Source organism: Drosophila tropicalis, unplaced genomic scaffold, assembly GCF_018151085.1.
Source record: "Drosophila tropicalis isolate 14030-0801.00 unplaced genomic scaffold, ASM1815108v1 contig_393, whole genome shotgun sequence".
Lineage (NCBI taxonomy): Eukaryota > Metazoa > Arthropoda > Insecta > Diptera > Drosophilidae > Drosophila > Drosophila tropicalis.
The window spans coordinates 4,431,674-4,450,186 of record NW_027172855.1 but is presented as its reverse complement, the minus strand read 5'-3'; the positions used below and the strand labels follow the sequence as shown (position 1 = coordinate 4,450,186).

At 43.2% G+C, this 18,513-nt stretch overlaps 3 protein-coding genes and 1 long non-coding RNA gene across 7 annotated transcripts in view; 1 reads left to right on the top strand and 3 right to left on the bottom strand.

The window, feature by feature from the left end:
- The window catches only part of uif (sushi, von Willebrand factor type A, EGF and pentraxin domain-containing protein uif), a 32,849-nt gene extending 19,479 nt beyond the window's left edge, over nucleotides 1-13,370 (top strand). Inside the window, 11 exon segments of the mRNA XM_068284755.1 lie at nucleotides 1,361-2,791; nucleotides 2,858-3,060; nucleotides 3,125-4,615; nucleotides 4,682-7,926; nucleotides 7,928-10,001; nucleotides 10,067-10,442; nucleotides 10,502-10,627; nucleotides 10,769-10,864; nucleotides 11,114-12,501; nucleotides 12,575-12,685; nucleotides 12,753-13,370. Of these exon segments, the coding sequence (XP_068140856.1) occupies nucleotides 1,361-2,791; nucleotides 2,858-3,060; nucleotides 3,125-4,615; nucleotides 4,682-7,926; nucleotides 7,928-10,001; nucleotides 10,067-10,442; nucleotides 10,502-10,627; nucleotides 10,769-10,864; nucleotides 11,114-12,501; nucleotides 12,575-12,685; nucleotides 12,753-12,784 (10,573 nt within the window). The 3' untranslated portion in view covers nucleotides 12,785-13,370.
- A 122-nt stretch (nucleotides 13,371-13,492) lies between these two features.
- On the bottom strand, nucleotides 13,493-14,127 carry LOC137573037 (uncharacterized). Of its 2 annotated transcripts, XR_011031780.1 has the most exons (3): nucleotides 14,113-14,127; nucleotides 13,863-14,008; nucleotides 13,493-13,808 (listed from the first exon to the last, which is right to left on the bottom strand). It is a non-coding gene; the product is annotated as an uncharacterized lncRNA (long non-coding RNA). The 2 variants fall into 2 exon arrangements; XR_011031779.1 differs by lacking the exon at nucleotides 14,113-14,127 and having other exon boundaries at nucleotides 13,863-14,046.
- An 840-nt stretch (nucleotides 14,128-14,967) lies between these two features.
- On the bottom strand, nucleotides 14,968-16,732 carry LOC137572804 (probable serine/threonine-protein kinase kinX). 3 transcript variants are annotated; one of them, XM_068284641.1, is made up of 2 exons: nucleotides 16,576-16,732; nucleotides 14,968-16,517 (listed from the first exon to the last, which is right to left on the bottom strand). In XM_068284641.1, exon 2 carries the CDS (start codon nucleotides 16,490-16,492, stop codon nucleotides 15,170-15,172), a length of 1,323 nt encoding a protein of 440 aa, XP_068140742.1. In that variant the 5' UTR covers nucleotides 16,493-16,517; nucleotides 16,576-16,732; the 3' UTR covers nucleotides 14,968-15,169. The 3 variants fall into 3 exon arrangements, with proteins under 3 accessions (XP_068140742.1, XP_068140744.1, XP_068140743.1); XM_068284643.1 differs by having other exon boundaries at nucleotides 14,968-16,497; nucleotides 16,576-16,721; XM_068284642.1 differs by having other exon boundaries at nucleotides 14,968-16,520; nucleotides 16,576-16,713.
- A 584-nt stretch (nucleotides 16,733-17,316) lies between these two features.
- The window catches only part of Tsp (Thrombospondin), a 28,074-nt gene continuing 26,877 nt past the window's right edge, over nucleotides 17,317-18,513 (bottom strand). The window contains exons 12-14 of the mRNA XM_068284477.1: nucleotides 17,675-18,513; nucleotides 17,488-17,621; nucleotides 17,317-17,427 (exon numbers count right to left, since the gene is read on the bottom strand). Of these exons, the coding sequence (XP_068140578.1) occupies nucleotides 17,357-17,427; nucleotides 17,488-17,621; nucleotides 17,675-18,513 (1,044 nt within the window). The 3' untranslated portion in view covers nucleotides 17,317-17,356. The remainder of the gene's footprint in view (nucleotides 17,428-17,487; nucleotides 17,622-17,674) is intronic.

Sequence of the window (18,513 nt, the reverse complement as noted above, 5' to 3'; positions counted from 1 at the left end):
GCCTCACTAGCTGTTTTTTGCTTTAGCTCCTAATGTAATTTACATGCCATAGACCTCGCCCCAGTCCAAATGGTAATTAAAATGCTACTGACGTCGCCGAGTTCAACAAACGACTCAGAAGACCGAAACCAACAACAACATTTCTTAGCTAAAGATTTGCCAAAAACAGAAACAAAAAAAACTAAAGAAAATAAAATAAACCATTGCGTTGACAGGTGTCGTTTGTTGGTGAACTCAACACTCAACTGTTAAATGTTTTTGGGTAACTACCAATAAATGTTTCGTTTTTTTTGTTGGTGAAATTTCTTTCTTTTCGCCTCTGTCTCTGTATACTTTTTTGTCTTATTGCGTGTACAGCATGCAAAAGTTTATAGAATGAAGGTAACACTAAAAGTTAACGAAGTTGTGACAAAAAAAGAAAACAACTTTGCTTTGAACAACGCCTGCTAAATGACTTCATTTAAAATAAACATAAAAAATTAAGTGGAATTTTAATTTTTGTATTGTTCAATGAATATTCTCTATTAAATGGATTATTCAATTTGGATTGAAATATTTGACCATGGTTGGCTGAATATCAATCATCCTAGCATCAAATTCGAAATGGTGTCACTTCTATATTATTAAGCAATTATGTTGAAACGCAAAGAAAAGGCGGAGAATTCATAAAATAAACATTGCCATTTCGCTGCCCCACAAATTGCTAGGGTGAAAATGTATGAAAAAGCGTTAAATGGAAAACCAAACATATCGAACATTTTTTTATTTATGTATGTACATACATACATTCCACCTATATATGTATTTCTTTTTCTTCTTATTTATTTCTTTTTTGCTAAATGTAAACACGCCCAAGCCATAACTCGGTTTTCACTCTTGTGAGACGTACAAGCTCATGTATCTCATATGTATGTATGTATGTATGTATGCACATATTAAGTGCAACGAAAATGGGATGGAGGAGTCTAGGGAGTGTCTTACATACATAATTTTATTGGCATGCAACAACCGACAGCTGCCAACGGCCAAAAAAAACGTCCCACACTGCGTATGCGTAATACCTAATAAGAAAACACAATATAGGGAAAAACTAGTTTGTTGGCAGAACTGAAAATTTGGGGATAAAATTCGAAAATGAAAACTTTTGTAATTGGAAATGAAAGTTTACTTTGGGTATTAAAATACATTTCGAGAGCGAAACATAATTAATATTATTACTTAGAAAATAGAAAGTAAGAAAAATGCAGGTGCCTAATTGAAGTTGCTTGAAATGTGCAACGAAAGATTAATATACACACACACACACACACGCATTAATGATTAATCGCACACTTCCTCTGTTTGCATTTTTATCTTATAGATACGGTGCTGAACTGGTGGCCATTGATACTTATGCAGAGAACAATGAAACTTTGGCCATAGCCCGAGCCAGTGATCCCAATCAGCGTGGTTCGGATAAATACTGGTTAGGTTTGGCCTCGCTGGATGATTTGAGAACGAATACTTTGGAATCGGCTTCAGGTGCTTTGATCTCGCAATACTCTGGTTTTTGGTCACTGAATCAGCCCAGTGCCGACTCTGGTGAATGCGTGGCGGCTAGTTTTGCTAGCAAATCTCAGAGCTGGGATCTGGGCACTTGTGAATCGTTGCTGCCCTTCATGTGCCGCGCACCCGCTTGTCCCCAGGGAGCTCTTCACTGCGCCAATGGCTTGTGCATCAATCAGGCATTTAAGTGCGATGGCAGCGATGATTGCGGCGATGGTACTGATGAATTGGATTGCCCAGCACAGTGTCATTATCATATGCAATCAGGTGGCGATGTTATTGAAACGCCCAACTATCCGCATAAGTATGGGGCATTAAGCAAATGCAAATGGACTTTGGAGGGTCCATTGGGTAGCAACATTATCTTGCAGTTCCAGGACTTTGAGACAGAAAAGACCTTTGATACGGTGCAGATACTGGTGGGAGGTCGCACCGAGGATAAGTCCGTGTCATTGGCCACTCTCAGTGGTAAACAGGATTTGACGACCCAACCGTTTGTCTCTGCCTCAAACTTTATGATTGTCAAGTTCACCACGGATGGCAGTGTGGAGCGCAAGGGATTCCGTGCCACCTGGAAAACAGAGGCTAAGAACTGTGGCGGTACTCTCAAGGCTACACTGCAACGTCAAATTTTGACCAGCCCTAACTATCCCAAGCAATATCCCGGTGGTTTAGAGTGTTTGTATGTCATCAAAGCTCAACCAGGTCGCATTATTTCCATCGAGGTAGATGATCTGGATGTAGCTGAGGGACGTGATTATCTGTTAATACGTGATGGCGATACTCCAATGAGTCGCACCATAGCCAAGTTGACGGGAAAAACATTACAGAATGAACGTGTCATTATATCCACTGGAAATGCTCTCTATTTGTACTTCAAATCGAGTCTGGGTGAAGCTGGCAAGGGTTTCAGTCTACGTTATATTCAAGGCTGCAAGGCTACCATCACAGCTAGAAATGGTACAGTCACCTCACCAGCCTTTGGCCTAACCGACTATCCCAAGAATCAGGAATGCTACTTTACCATAAGAAATAATGCTCGTGCTCCACTCTCATTGAAATTCGACAAGTTCACTGTACACAAAAGTGACAATGTTCAGGTATTTGATGGTTCCTCTACATCGGGTCTACGTTTGCATTCGGGCAATGGTTTTACGGGAACAGCGGCTCCCAAATTGACACTGACGGCTTCTTCTGGAGAGATGCTGATTAAGTTCACCTCCGATGCTTTGCATAATGCCGCAGGGTAAGTTATTTATCTTTAATTCACGTGAAATCACTTTATGAATAACTCTTTAAATTTATTTTCTAGTTGGTCGGCTACCTTCTCTGCGGATTGCCCTGAGTTACAGCCCGGCATTGGAGCCTTGGCCTCCAGTCGCGATACCGCATTTGGTACGCTGGTCAGCTTTACATGTCCCATTGGACAGGAGTTTGCCACCGGCAAGACGCGTCTGGTAACGGAATGTTTGCCCGGTGGCAACTGGAGTGTCTCCTACATACCAAAGTGTCAGGGTAAGTAAAAAATAAGTCCGAATATCTTTTAATTGGTATTTTAATAGATTTTTTGTCATCTCAGAGGTCTACTGCGGTCCTGTGCCACAAATTGACAACGGCTTTTCCATTGGCTCTTCAAATGTGACCTATCGCGGCATTGCCATGTATCAATGCTATGCCGGTTTTGCCTTTGCATCGAGTGCCCCGATTGAGAAGATCTCTTGCTTGCCGGATGGACGCTGGGAGCGTCAACCCCATTGTATGGCCTCGCAGTGTGCTGTCTTGCCCGAAGTATCTCATGCCAATGTCACTTTACTTAATGGCGGAGGTCGCAGCTACGGCACCATAGTGAAATACGAATGTGAACCTGGCTACGAGAGGAATGGACATCCGGTGCTCACCTGCATGTCGAATGGTACTTGGAGCGGTGAAGTGCCAAAATGTACGCGCAAACGTTGCTTTGAATTCCCAGAGATTGAGAATGGTTTTGTGGTGGATGCTGCACGTCCCTATCTTTATGGCGATGAAGCCAGAGTGCAATGCTACAAGGGCTACAAACTAATTGGCAGCAATATCATGCGTTGCAGTGAAGCTCAGAGGTTTGAACAGCCACCCACTTGCGAGGATATCAATGAGTGCAGCTCTTCGCAGTGTGACTTGACCACCACGGAGTGCATTAATACGAATGGCTCCTTCCATTGCCAGTGCCGATCCGGATTTACAGCGACTACAGAGTGCCGACCTGTTGCAGATTTGGGCCTGGGTAATGGTGGCATTCCCGATGATAGCATTACCACCTCCGCCAGCGAATTTGGTTATACCAAGAGCTCCTTGCGCTTGAATACTAATGGATGGTGTGGTGCTGCTGTGGATCCCGGCGCGAATTGGATACTGATCGACTTGAAGGCTCCTACCATTTTACGCGGCTTCCGCACCATGTCTGTGCAACGGCCTGATGGCAATGTGGCTTTCAGTTCAGCGGTTCGGCTTCAATACACTAACGAGTTAACTGATGTCTTCAAGGACTATGCCAATCCCGATGGCACTGCAGTGGAATTCAGAATTCTCGAACCCACTTTGTCTATTTTAAATCTTCCATTACCAATTGAGGCTCGCTATATACGTTTCCGCATTCAGGATTATGTGGGTGCACCCTGTCTTCGCATGGAGCTCATGGGATGCACTCGTTTGGATTGCGTTGACATCAATGAGTGCAGCAAAAATAATGGAGGCTGTGATCAAAAATGTATAAATTCCCCCGGTGGTTATTCGTGTGCTTGTAATACGGGCTATCAGTTGTATACATCGAATGGTACTGCTGGTTACCACATTGTCCGCTCAGAGTCGGGTGAACGTGATGGAGATACCTATCAGCGTAATAAGACTTGCGTGCCCTTGATGTGCCCAGAGTTAGAGGCTCCAGAGAATGGTCAACTGTTGAGTGATCGTAATGACTATCATTTCGGTGATGTTGTGCGATTCCAGTGCAATTTTGGTTACATCATGAGTGGCAGTTCGGCGGCTCTTTGTCTGTCCAGTGGTCAATGGAATGCCAGTGTGCCAGAGTGCAATTGTAAGTTACAGTTAATTCTGCAAATGTGCTTAAATTATTCACCATCTATTTTTTTTACCCTTTTAGACGCCAAGTGTGTTTCTTTGCCGGATGATAAATTGGAAGGTTTAACTGTGGCTCGTCCTGATCCTGAATCTGTTTTGGTGCCCTTCCGGGATAATGTGACCATCACTTGTGGCTCGGCCGGACGGCAACTGCGTGCCACTGCCTCAGCAGGCTTCAGACAATGTGTCTATGACCCCAAACCTGGTCTTCCTGACTATTGGCTTTCGGGTATGCAGCCGTCTTGCCCACGGGTTGATTGCTATGCTCCCATGCCCACACCAGGAGCAGAATACGGCCAGTTTGTGGATACACGCTACCAGAGTAGCTTCTTCTTTGGCTGTCAGAATACTTTCAAATTGGCTGGACAAACAGGACGTCATGATAATGTGGTTCGTTGTGGTGCCGATGGAATTTGGGACTTTGGCGATTTGCGTTGCGAAGGGCCTGTGTGCGAGGATCCCGGTAGACCAGCTGATGGACGTCAATTGGCGCGTAGTTATGAACAAAGTTCAGAAGTCTACTTTGGCTGCAATCGTCCTGGCTATATCTTGATTAATCCACGTCCAATTACCTGCATCCGAGAGCCAGAGTGCAAGGTTATCAAGCCTCTGGGCTTGAGCTCTGGTAGAATTCCCGACTCTGCTATTAATGCCACTTCCGAGCGTCCCAACTATGAGGCCAAGAATATTCGATTGAACTCAGCCACTGGTTGGTGTGGCAAACAAGAAGCCTTTACCTATGTCAGTGTGGATTTGGGACAAATCTATCGTGTTAAGGCTATTCTAGTCAAGGGTGTAGTAACAAATGACATTGTGGGTCGACCCACAGAGATTCGCTTCTTCTACAAGCAAGCAGAGAATGAGAACTACGTTGTGTATTTCCCCAATTTCAATTTAACCATGCGTGATCCAGGCAATTATGGAGAGCTGGCCATGATTACATTACCCAAATACGTTCAGGCCCGATTTGTGATTCTTGGCATTGTTAGCTATATGGATAATGCTTGTCTGAAGTTTGAGCTGATGGGCTGCGAAGAACCAAAACAGGAACCATTATTGGGATACGATTATGGTTACTCTCCCTGCGTGGATAACGAGCCACCAATTTTCCAGAACTGTCCACAACAACCAATCATAGTGCGTCGTGATGAAAACGGCGGCGTTTTGCCAGTGAACTTCACCGAACCAACTGCCGTGGATAATTCCGGATCGATTGCTCGGTTGGAGATTAAACCACAAAACTTCCGTACACCCAGCCACATATTCAAGGACACGGTTGTGAAATATGTTGCTTTTGATTATGATGGAAATGTGGCTATTTGTGAAATTAATATCACAGTGCCGGATGTGACTCCACCACTACTCCAGTGTCCTCAGAGCTACGTCATTGAACTAGTAGATCGTCAGGATAGTTATAATGTGAACTTCAACGACACACGCAAGCGCATTAAGACATCAGACGATACTGGCGAAGTGCGTCTACAATTTAGCCCTGAAAGAGCCACAATCAAGATTGGTAACTTTGAAAATGTGACGGTAACGGCCACGGATAAATACAATAATCGAGCTAGCTGCCACTTCCAAGTGTCTGTACAAGCCTCACCCTGTGTGGATTGGGAACTTCAGCCACCAGCCAATGGAGCTATCAATTGTCTGCCTGGTGATAGAGGTATCGAGTGCATTGCAACATGCAAATCAGGATTCCGTTTCACCGACGGTGAGCCCTTGAAGACTTTTTCGTGTGAAACTTCTCGATTATGGCGACCAACTTCAGTGGTGCCCGATTGTGTGTCGGAGAATACCGAACAAGCTGCCTATCACGTTACTGCCACAATCACATATCGCGCCAATGGAGCTGTGGCTCAGTCTTGTCTTGGCCAATATCAGGATGTTTTGGCTCAGCACTACAATGGATTGAATACGCTGCTTTCTCAACGTTGTTCGGCTGTGAATGTTAATATGAATGTGACCTTTGTCAAGTCAGTGCCTATGCTGCTGGAAGAAAACGTGGTTAAAATGGACTTTATTCTGTCCATTCTGCCCGCTGTAAGACAACCTCAGCTATATGATCTCTGTGGTTCCACGCTTAATCTGATCTTTGACTTGAGCGTGCCCTATGCCAGTGCTGTGATTGACGATTTGCTCAACATCTCAAACATAGGCAACCAGTGTCCGCCATTGAGGGCATTGAAGTCACAAATATCACGTGGATTTAACTGCAATGTTGGAGAAGTCTTGAATATGGATACAAGCGATGTGCCGCGTTGTTTGCACTGTCCAGCTGGAACATATGTGTCCGAAGGTCAGAACAGTTGTACTTACTGTCCACGTGGCTATTATCAAAACCGCGATCGTCAAGGAACTTGCTTGCGTTGCCCGGCTGGTACCTACACCAAGGAAGAAGGATCCAAATCTCTTAGCGACTGTATACCCGTGTGCGGTTATGGTACCTACTCTCCCACTGGTCTGGTGCCTTGCTTGGAATGTCCACGCAACTCTTTCACAAATGAACCGCCAACGGGTGGCTTCAAGGATTGTCAGGCATGTCCAGCTCAAACATTTACCTATCAGCCATCTGCCTCCAATAGAGGTTTGTGTCGCGCAAAGTGCGCTCCTGGTACTTACTCGGCCACTGGCTTGGCACCATGTTCGCCTTGCCCATTGCATCATTACCAGAGCGCAGCTGGCTCTCAGAGTTGTAATGAATGCCCTAGTAACATGAGAACAGATTCGCCCAGCTCAAAGGGGCGCGAACAATGCAAACCTGTTGTATGCGGTGAGGGTGCCTGTCAGCATGGAGGCTTATGTGTTCCCATGGGTCATGACATTCAATGTTTCTGCCCGGCCGGATTCTCGGGACGTCGCTGTGAACAGGATATTGATGAATGCGCCTCGCAACCATGCTTCAACGGTGGCCAGTGTAAGGACCTGCCACAGGGCTATCGCTGCGAGTGTCCTGCAGGCTATTCGGGCATCAATTGCCAAGAAGAGGCTAGTGATTGTGGAAATGACACCTGCCCAGCCCGTGCCATGTGCAAGAATGAACCGGGCTTCAAAAACATTACCTGCCTTTGTCGCAGTGGCTATACAGGTGATCAATGCGATGTGACCATTGATCCTTGCACTGCCAATGGCAATCCCTGTGGAAACGGAGCCAGCTGCTTAGCTTTGCAACAGGGCCGCTACAAGTGCGAATGTTTGCCAGGATGGGAGGGTCTTCACTGTGAACAGAACATTAATGATTGTGCCGAGAATCCTTGCCTCTTGGGGGGCTAATTGTACGGATTTGGTTAATGACTTCCAATGTTCGTGTCCCCCTGGATTTACGGGTAAGCGTTGCGAGCAGAAAATCGATCTGTGCCTTTCAGAGCCATGCAAACACGGCACTTGTGTGGATCGTTTGTTCGATCACGAGTGTGTTTGTCACCCAGGATGGACGGGACCAGCATGCGATGTCAACATTGATGACTGTCAGGATAGACCATGCGCCAATGATGGCGTCTGTGTGGATTTGGTTGATGGCTACAGTTGCAACTGTGAGCCAGGTTACACGGGAAAGAACTGCCAACATACCATCGATGACTGCGCTTCAAATCCTTGCCAGCATGGTGCAACCTGCGTGGATCAATTGGATGGATTTAGCTGCAAGTGCCGACCTGGTTTTGTGGGTCTCAGTTGTGAGGCGGAAATCGATGAGTGCTTAAGCGATCCCTGCAACCCTGTGGGCACGGAACGTTGTTTGGACTTGGACAATAAATTCGAGTGTGTTTGCCGTGACGGCTTCAAGGGTGCGCTCTGTGAAACTGACATCGATGACTGCGAGCCTCAACCTTGTCTGAACAATGGCATCTGTCGCGATCGTGTTGGAGGATTTGAGTGCGGCTGTGAACCCGGCTGGAGTGGCATGCGCTGTGAACAGCAAGTGACAACTTGCAATGTGCAGGCTCCATGCCAAAACGATGCCAGCTGCATTGATCTCTTCCAGGACTACTTCTGTGTGTGTCCCAGTGGCACGGATGGCAAGAATTGTGAAACTGCTCCAGAGCGTTGCATTGGCGACCCATGCATGCATGGTGGAAAGTGTCAGGACTTTGGATCGGGCTTAAATTGCAGTTGTCCCGCAGATTATTCAGGCATTGGTTGTCAGTATGAGTATGATGCTTGTGAAGAACATGTCTGTCAGAATGGAGCCGTCTGCCTGGATAATGGCGCTGGTTACAGTTGCCAGTGCCCACCTGGTTTCACAGGCAAAAATTGCGAACAAGACATAGTAGACTGCAAGGACAACTCATGTCCTCCTGGCGCAAGTTGTGTGGACTTAACCAATGGCTTCTACTGCCAGTGCCCCTTCAATATGACCGGTGATGATTGTCGCAAGGCCATACAAGTGGACTACGATTTATACTTCAGCGATCCAACACGTTCAACAGCTGCTCAGGTGGTGCCATTTGCCACAGGCGAAGCAAATAGTCTAACTCTGGCTATGTGGGTACAGTTTGCACAAAAGGATGACACAGGAATCTTCTTCACCCTGTATGGAGTGGAATCGGCTCGCATGACCCAACGACGTCGCTTGTTGCTGCAAGCACACTCAAGCGGAGTTCAAGTATCTCTCTTTGAGGACTTACCAGATGTCTTCTTAAGCTTCGGCGAATACACCTCTGTCAATGATGGACAATGGCATCATGTTGCTGTTGTTTGGGACGGAATCAGCGGACAATTGCAGTTGATCACTGAAGGCTTAATAGCGAGCAAACTTGAATATGGAGCTGGAGGTTCCTTACCAGCATATCTTTGGTCTGTCTTGGGTCGTCCTCAGCCAGATACAGTAAAACATGATTTGGCTTACTCCGACTCTGGCTTCCAGGGCACAGTCACGAAGGCTCAGGTTTGGGCTCGCGCTCTAGATATTACCTCAGAGATTCAGAAGCAAGTTCGTGATTGTCGCTCAGAGCCTGTCCTTTATGCCGGTCTCATTCTAAACTGGGCCGGCTACGAACTTACTTCAGGCGGAGTAGAGCGTAATGTCCCATCAATGTGCGGACAACGCAAGTGTCCAGTCGGCTATACTGGAGCTAATTGCCAGCAACTGGTTGTGGATAAGGAGCCACCAGTGGTCGAGCATTGTCCTGGCGATTTGTGGGTTATTGCGAAGAACGGATCTGCCGTAGTTACCTGGGACGAACCTCATTTCAGTGATAATATTGGTGTCACCAAGATTTATGAGCGTAATGGCCATCGGTCGGGTACAACACTACTTTGGGGAACTTATGAGATAACTTACATTGCCTCCGATGCAGCTGGCAATACGGCCTCTTGTAGTTTCAAGGTGTCTCTGTTAAGTAAGTTGTAAACTCTTGCCTATTGACAACATTAATGCTAATTCGCTTTCTATCCTGTTTTTTAGCTGATTTCTGTCCTCCTTTGGCCGATCCTGTTGGTGGTTCTCAGATCTGCAAGGATTGGGGTGCAGGTGGTCAATTCAAAGTATGTGAAATTGCCTGTAACGCAGGATTACGCTTCTCGGAACCTGTGCCGGAGTTCTACACTTGCGGTGCTGAAGGTTTCTGGCGTCCCACACGCGAACCATCAATGCCACTGATTTACCCATCATGTTCACCGGCTAAGCCTGCTCAACGTGTGTTCCGCATCAAGATGTTGTTCCCTTCGGATGTGCTTTGCAATAAGGCTGGACAGGCTGTGCTGCGACAGAAGGTTACCAACTCGGTAAATGCTTTGAACCGCGATTGGAACTTCTGCTCATATGCCATCGAAGGAACGAGGTAAACATTTTAAATCAAACGCAGTTCTATTTATTAAATATTTTTCATATGCGTAACAGGGAATGTAAGGACATACAGATCGATGTGAAGTGCGATCATTATCGCGCAGCCCAGAACAATCGTGTGCGTCGTCAGGTCAAGGACGGTGGAGTCTATGTGATGGAAGCTGAATTGCCAGTGGTCAAGTAAGTAACTGAATGAAGTATTGCATGTGACTAATTTTGTAACCCAGCACACGTGGGTCTAGCATGTTCTGTATACACATGTGTATGTTATATGTTTTGTATATGTAAATGTATGTTCCTTAACCCCAACAAAAATTCTAGCGAGGATGATGATCTCACACTGACAGGGGGTCGTCAGGGACGCCAACAAACTGGCGGTGATACATACACTCTGGAAATAGCCTTCCCGGCTGTTAAGTATGTCAAACAAAAACCAGCACTTCCTACAATTCGTTCAATCTAACGATCAATCTTGCACCCGATCTCGTCATTTCCACCAGCACCCCAGCCTAATCCAAGCAAAAAAAAAAAAACAACTTTTACTAATGCTTAATCTAACACCATACTACATTCTCAAACGTGCTAACCCTACATTTTGATTATAATCCTTTGTACTTTGGTATGACTTGATATCTAATCTAAATTTCTATTTTTATAATCACTTAGTGATCCTGTTATCCATACCTCGACTGGCGAACGCTCAAATGTCAAGCAATTGTTGGAGAAGCTCATTCTTGAAGATGACCAATTTGCCGTTCAGGATATTCTGCCAAATACAGTGCCAGATCCAGCATCCTTGGAATTGGGCTCTGAATATGCCTGCCCCGTTGGTCAGGTGGTGATGATACCAGATTGTGTTCCCTGTGCCATAGGCACTTTCTACGACACTGCCAATAAGACTTGTATACCTTGTGCACGTGGCGCTTACCAATCGGAGGCTGGCCAGCAACAGTGCAGCAAATGTCCAGTCATCGCAGGACGTCCTGGTGTTACGGCTGGTCCTGGAGCTCGCTCGGCAGCCGATTGCAAAGAACGCTGCCCGGCTGGCAAATACTTCGATGCCGACACTGGTCTATGTCGCTCATGCGGACACGGCTTCTATCAGTCGAACGAAGGAGCCTTCAGTTGTGATCTTTGCGGTTTAGGTCAGACAACACGCTCAACAGAAGCCACCTCCCGCAAGGAATGCCGCGATGAATGTAGTTCAGGACAGCAATTGGGTGCCGATGGCCGCTGCGAACCTTGCCCAAGAGGTACATATCGATTGCAAGGAGTGCAACCCTCTTGTGCCGGTTGCCCTCTGGGTCGCACTACCCCTAAGGTGGGAGCTAGCTCTGTGGAGGAATGTACTCTGCCTGTGTGCTCACCTGGTACCTATCTTAATGGCACGCAAAATATGTGCATTGAGTGTCGCAAGGGCTTCTATCAATCGGAGTCACAGCAGACCTCTTGCATACAGTGTCCACCAAATCATAGCACCAAAATCACTGGAGCCACTTCGAAGAGCGAGTGTACTAATCCATGTGAGCACATAGCCGAGGGCAAGCCCCATTGTGATGTAAATGCCTATTGTATTATGGTGCCTGAGACTTCGGACTTCAAGTGTGAATGTAAGCCAGGATTCAATGGCACTGGCATGGCCTGTACAGATGTCTGTGATGGCTACTGCGAGAATTCGGGCGCTTGTGTGAAGGATCTTAAGGGTACACCATCTTGCCGTTGCGTGGGCTCATTTACGGGTCCCCATTGTGCCGAGCGTTCCGAGTTTGCCTACATAGCTGGTGGAATAGCAGGCGCTGTGATCTTTATCATAATCATAGTACTGCTAATATGGATGATTTGTGTGCGATCAACCAAGAGGCGTGATCCCAAGAAGATGCTGACTCCAGCCATTGATCAGACGGGTTCGCAGGTTAACTTCTACTACGGAGCACACACACCGTACGCAGAGTCCATAGCTCCATCTCATCATAGCACTTATGCTCATTACTATGACGACGAGGAAGACGGTTGGGAGATGCCAAATTTCTACAACGAAACATATATGAAAGATGGTAAGCGAGGCCTAAAATAAATACCCGGAGTCGGCAAAATACTTACACAACTTTTCTTTTACCTAATCTTCAGGTCTACATGGCGGAAAAATGAGCACATTGGCTAGATCCAATGCCTCGCTCTACGGAACTAAAGAAGACTTATACGATCGACTGAAACGTCACGCCTATACGGGCAAGAAAGGTTTGTATTTAAGGTCTCCTTTACTTGGATCACCATTTGAATGAATCTTTTTTTCTTTTATTCACAGAAAAGAGTGACAGTGATAGCGAAGTGCAGTAAATAAACAATCAACGAAAACCATTTTAGAACAAGAATACATAACTCTAAAAGCTGCTTTATCATACAATTTTGTGGTCATAAATGGAATGTAGAGGCAAAGTACTAACCATTGCCTACCCTCAAATACTCATTCATAGAAGCGAATAATTAGTATGAACACAAAAAACAAAAAGGAAGCCTTGCATTGAATCGACGTAATAGTTCGAGTTCTCAAATTCGTTTGAAACTTTGACAATTACGTGACTTAATGCAAAGCTTTGTAACAAATTGAAAATAGCAAAAAACAAGATAACAAGATTCTTATAAATTAGTAACTTCCATATGTGCTCTTTAGATATGAAAGAAGAAGAAATCACTAAATGAAATTAAGTCGAACTTTAAATTGTTTTAATTTTAAGTATTATTTACCTATACAATAAACAAAACAAAATATTGTAATCTTTAAAGTATACCTTGCTTAAGAAGGTACTAAAATAAAAAAAGAGAAAGCGTTAAAAATTTGTAATACATTCGCTGAGAGTGCTGTAAAAAGCAGAAATCAAATATAGTCGTTATTTTAAATTAATTTTATAAATTTCGTGTAACTGTAAAAAAAAAAAAAAAAAAACAAAAAATGAAAACTGAAACTAATTAAAGAACATTCATTTGTTTATATTTAATTTCTGGTCCAATTTATATTCTTTAGCTAAAAAGTGGGAATTCATCGACTCGTTTTTGAATACTAATTATTTTTAATTTTACCAAATTACATAGTAATTTTAAATAACCTGGGAGTTATATGTCTTATGTAACATTTTAACAATTTTCCATCAACTTTCTCACCCATACAAGTTGGAAATATCAGGCACCGTGTCTTCATAGTTGTTAAAGACCAAATCCAGAATGGCCAGTGAAAGGAGTATTCCTTTCAGTGGGACACCTACAATTACCAGGGTGGACGGCGACTCTATGTTTAGAGCTGCGAATATTGGTTGCAAAATATTAAACACGCCAGTCACGCCTATAACCGCAATTAAATCCATTTCTGTGGATAATTTGTTTCAATTGAAATAATTAACTAAAGGGGTCTTAGACTTACTTGCAAGGCAATTTTTCACGCACTTTTCGAATTTCGTTTAAAATGGTTAAATTGACGCCAAAGTCATTTGCTAGTAAAATTTATAATTAATATTCAACAACCAAAACAATTTTTTCCAAAAATTTTTATGCGAGAAATTTTCTGAACTACTTAGTTGAAGGAAAACAAAAAAACATTAGTTTTAGTTACTTTATTCTCAATGGATACATGATATAGATTTTGTTTTAAATTTTGTAAACCTAATTTTAACCTAATTTATCCAAAATAATTACTTGAAGTCATGTCTTTTACAATTATTATAAAAGACTTGGCCAACTTTTAAAAGAGAGAAACAAATTTTGTGAGTGATGTTCGATGAAAATAGAAAAAAAATGAAAAAAGATAAAAGATTTGTCAACTTAAAAAATTAATGAATGAGAAATATTAAGTTTTTCTATTCAAACAGTATGAGAATTTATAAAAATTATTCGACCACTCCCACGGCTCGCAGGTTGGAGGTAAAAAGAAGCGAAAAAGGTCGCAACTTATTTGGGAGACCGATATTTGGGTGTCCAGAGCCTTCATAAATTAAGTATACGTATCGTAATCATTTATTTTTGAATATTTTTAAAAATCCTTAACCTTTCTGGCCGTTCCAACATGCTATTAGAAATTTAAACGAGGGGGTTGAGATCGGGTTGATTGTGATCTGATGCCACTTGCAGATGCTGGTACATACATATTTTAGTGATAAAATTTCACCTCGAATTTAACTTATAAGTTTAAAACTTCGTTGGCAGAATTAAGGGGAGCATTCACCCAAGGAATTGTATGGTCTTGAATTGTATTATGAGAAAGTTAATTCATTTTTACTATCTTATTACCTAGGTATGGGGGGCAAGTCAATTTTTTTCGGCCAAAATCGTTTACCAAGAATGACAGACCATGTATAGAAGTTTTTTATGAAGTTTGAGTAGCTTGTGGAATTTTCTATAATTTCAAATTTCTTATACGTAACGTAATGCACATACTAGACGTTACGTTTAGTTACGTCAAAACGTGTGCAGCCCTGTGACACATCTTGGCGGGAATTTAAAACTCTGTGTAAAATACTCAATCGACAGTGTGAATGTTGAACTCTTTTATTTACGCAGTTAGAGCAATTTTGGAGCAGTTTATTGACAAATGCATATAATTAATTTGGTTTCGAAATTAATTTGTTTTTCAGTGAATATGCCATAAACGCATATGCCCGGGTTGGCAGTCAGTGTGTCTTAAGCTAATCTTCTCTTCTGTGGGCATTCTTTTAATTTGTTATGCTAGGGAACTTAAAGCTTACGCAAGAAGTAAATCAAGCCGACCGTTAATCCACAAAGCAGTAAGGGCTGGACTATTTTGCGACTACCGAAAACGCGGTGAAGCGCCTGTAAGAAACCAGATGTTTTTTCATCCCGGATTTTGGCTTTAACTAGTCCTGTATCGGCAGTATTCTTTTCTTTGGAATCCACCTGATCATTGAAGGTATCACTATCGAGAAGCTGACGCAGAAGATCAATATTGTTTTCAGCATCGAGGAGTTGGTCCAGACGAACCATTTTACGATCAGTCGTTGAGCCAGTTGATGAGCTAGCTGGAGTTAATCGGGCGTGAATTCTGACCTGAACCATTTTCTCCTGAATGGGCTTTTCCTCTGGAACGTTCTGCTCCACCAATGGAGTTACAATTAGAGCTTGGTCGACAAAATTCGGATCAATTGGCTCCACCTTCACTTCGGCCATCGATTCCTCTGCGCCTGATCCCTCTGCCACTGATGCCTCTACCACTGATCGCTCTGCCCCTGATCCCTCTGCCCCTGATCCCTCTGCAACCGATTCCTCTGCAACCAATTCCTCCGCCACCGAATCCTGGGCCTCCAAATCGTTGGCCCCCGAATCAATGGTCAGCGAATTCTCAACTAACAAATCTTCGACCACCAATTGAGTTTCTGGCAATAAAGCTGAATCTGATGATTTGGTTTCCGATTCCCGAAGCTCCATTTGATGCTCCTCTTCCTGTCGTTCGTTCTCTATTTCCAGCTCTAGTGCCTCAGAATGAGCGGCTACATCTGCCTCCATTTCGGCCACTGCTCGTTGCAGTTCACGAAGCGATTGCTGCTCAGCTTTCTGTAAATCCAATTTTGAATTAGAAGAGCTTGGGATTTCATCCAAAATATTTTGCAATATTGGCGGCTCTGGGCTAGATGTTTGAATCTGTTCCGAATCTGATTCAACAAGTGTAATATCGGTGGCGGAGGTTTCTATTTGTATACCAGAGTCATCGGTTTGATTCAACAAGTTCTGGTTATTTTCCAGCTCATCCTTCTCGATCTCCGTGTTATTCTCGTTTTGCTTCTCGCCCAAACTGTTGTTCTTTTCCTGAAGACTGTTTCTCAACTCACTTTGCCTTTTAGCTAGCTCCATGACGCTTGTATATTGACGATTACTCAGTGAAATGAAGCTACCACTGGCATCCAACATAACTGGGCCCGGAATTTTTGTAACACTGCTGCTTCCCGTTTTTTCTTCAATTTCTGTGTCCTGAAGGTTTTCTGATGTTTCATCATTTACAATACCCTCCTGGGATTGGGTCGCTTGCAAATCGCAGCTGGCCATTGTAGCTAATGTAAAGTGAAAAGTTCTTCTTAAACCATAATTAGTTTAACTGAAAACTCTTGTTTCTTTCCTAATATACTTACGCTTAACTTTTTGTTGCAAGACTGTCTAATTTTACTTTCCTGACGTTCTAGTATGATTGAAATTTGCCACTTTTCTCCAATGTCTTTTCTGTTGGAAAACTCATAGGTAAATTGTCTCTAAAAAGTGTTCAAACTGAGACCGAAACCTAACACAACTCAACTAATATGAATTTCACAGCCATCTTATGCCAAAATCAATTTTTTGATAGTCAAACAAATAGTTTGATTGTAATGAATATATCGATAAACATTATAATTTTTCCATCAATTTCCCTAACACTGGTAAGGCAGACAAATTATTTGCAACTGCCATTTAGAGTATGTAATCAGATTCAAGGATAAAACAAATAACTATAACTAATCTATATCGCAAAACAAATCTGTTTTTGTAGACCGACTGCTAAATAGGATGGCTTCTATATTTCGGTAATGTTCTGCCCAAAAACTTGTCTCTATTGAAAAGTTTAAAAAGTTTCTGACATTGGCATCTGAGTTCTTAAGTTAAATAAAAAACGCTTTTTTATATATGTATGTTTATTAAATAAATATTTCTTTAATTAAATAAGTTCAAAACAAAAAATTTGGAATACTTTTTTTGGTCTCCCCGTAAGGAGGTTGACGCCTCATCACATTTGCATACGAAATTAAATTTCGAGAAAACTTATGATAAACTAAAGTTGGTTATTTTTGTCAGACGGTGCAAAAAATTAATGAAATAATAAATAATTTGGTTAAATTTTATGGCAGTTAACAAAAGTTGATGGAGCAAAATACATTCTGCTTAGTTATCAATGTCGACTTTCAGCTTCAAATTTGTGGGTAATTCATTGTAGGCGAAAGGAGGTACTCGGGCTGCAATGACAAGGACGAATGTAAGTCAAATCAGTGATTTAGTTTATAAAAATTACTTACTATTGCATTTGTAAATCAAGTCCGACCATATAATCATCTCTTGAGAGAAACAAAAAACACCCAAACGTCCACCTTTCAGGGTTGAATCGTAGACATTGTGCGAGTCCAAAACCAAGTCAACGCCCTCATACATTCTGTGGGGATGTTCAAAGTGAGAGGAAATGCACTCCTAGTAAGACAGTCTTACCTTAATCTTATTAGGCCAATGTTTGGCCTATGAAGAAGAGACCAACGATACGAGGTATTTTCTTTCCATCCTTTGTTTGTGGGATCTTTCCAGAGTAGTTTCGCCTCTCCAGACGTATCGCCCGTATGCCATAGGCTGTTTCTCATCTTAGGGCCAGGACCTGTGTTGCTATTAATCAGTTTAATTTGTATGCCCGGCTCGCCATAGGCTGTGAATGGACTATGTTCCCAGTAGGTCTGACTGCCCTTCTTCCATTCGACCACATAGAATTTTCTGTTGCTTTGGAAACTGAAAATAAATCCCACAAAATCGTCGTCCGAAACATCGGTCACATGAAAAGTCCCTTCGAAATCAACCCCGCCAAAGGCATCGCTGCCCACTGCCAATCCTGGATCTGAGTTGAGAGTCTGGACAATCTCCGAGCCATTAGCATGCACCTCCCAATGTGGATCGGCTTGGGAATCTTCCACAGGATCTAGTAGAACCGTTCGTAATGTACGGAAATCTGTACGATGTATCATCGAGTTATTTGGGCAATTGTCTATACTATTTGGTGTTCCATCTAAATCTTCATCATCTTCGCATATGTCTCCTTTACCATTGCGATTAGAATCCAATTGATCGGTATTGAAAGCTAAAGGACAATTATCCCGATAGTTTGGAATGCCATCACCATCGATATCATCGTCACAGGCATCGCCTTTGCCGTCATCATCTGTGTCTAGCTGCTCAGAATTACTAACCATCGGACAATTGTCTTCCGAATCCTGAACGCCATCATCGTCCCGGTCGATATTACTGTCGCAGGCATCGCCTACAAGGTCCATGTCACGATCCTC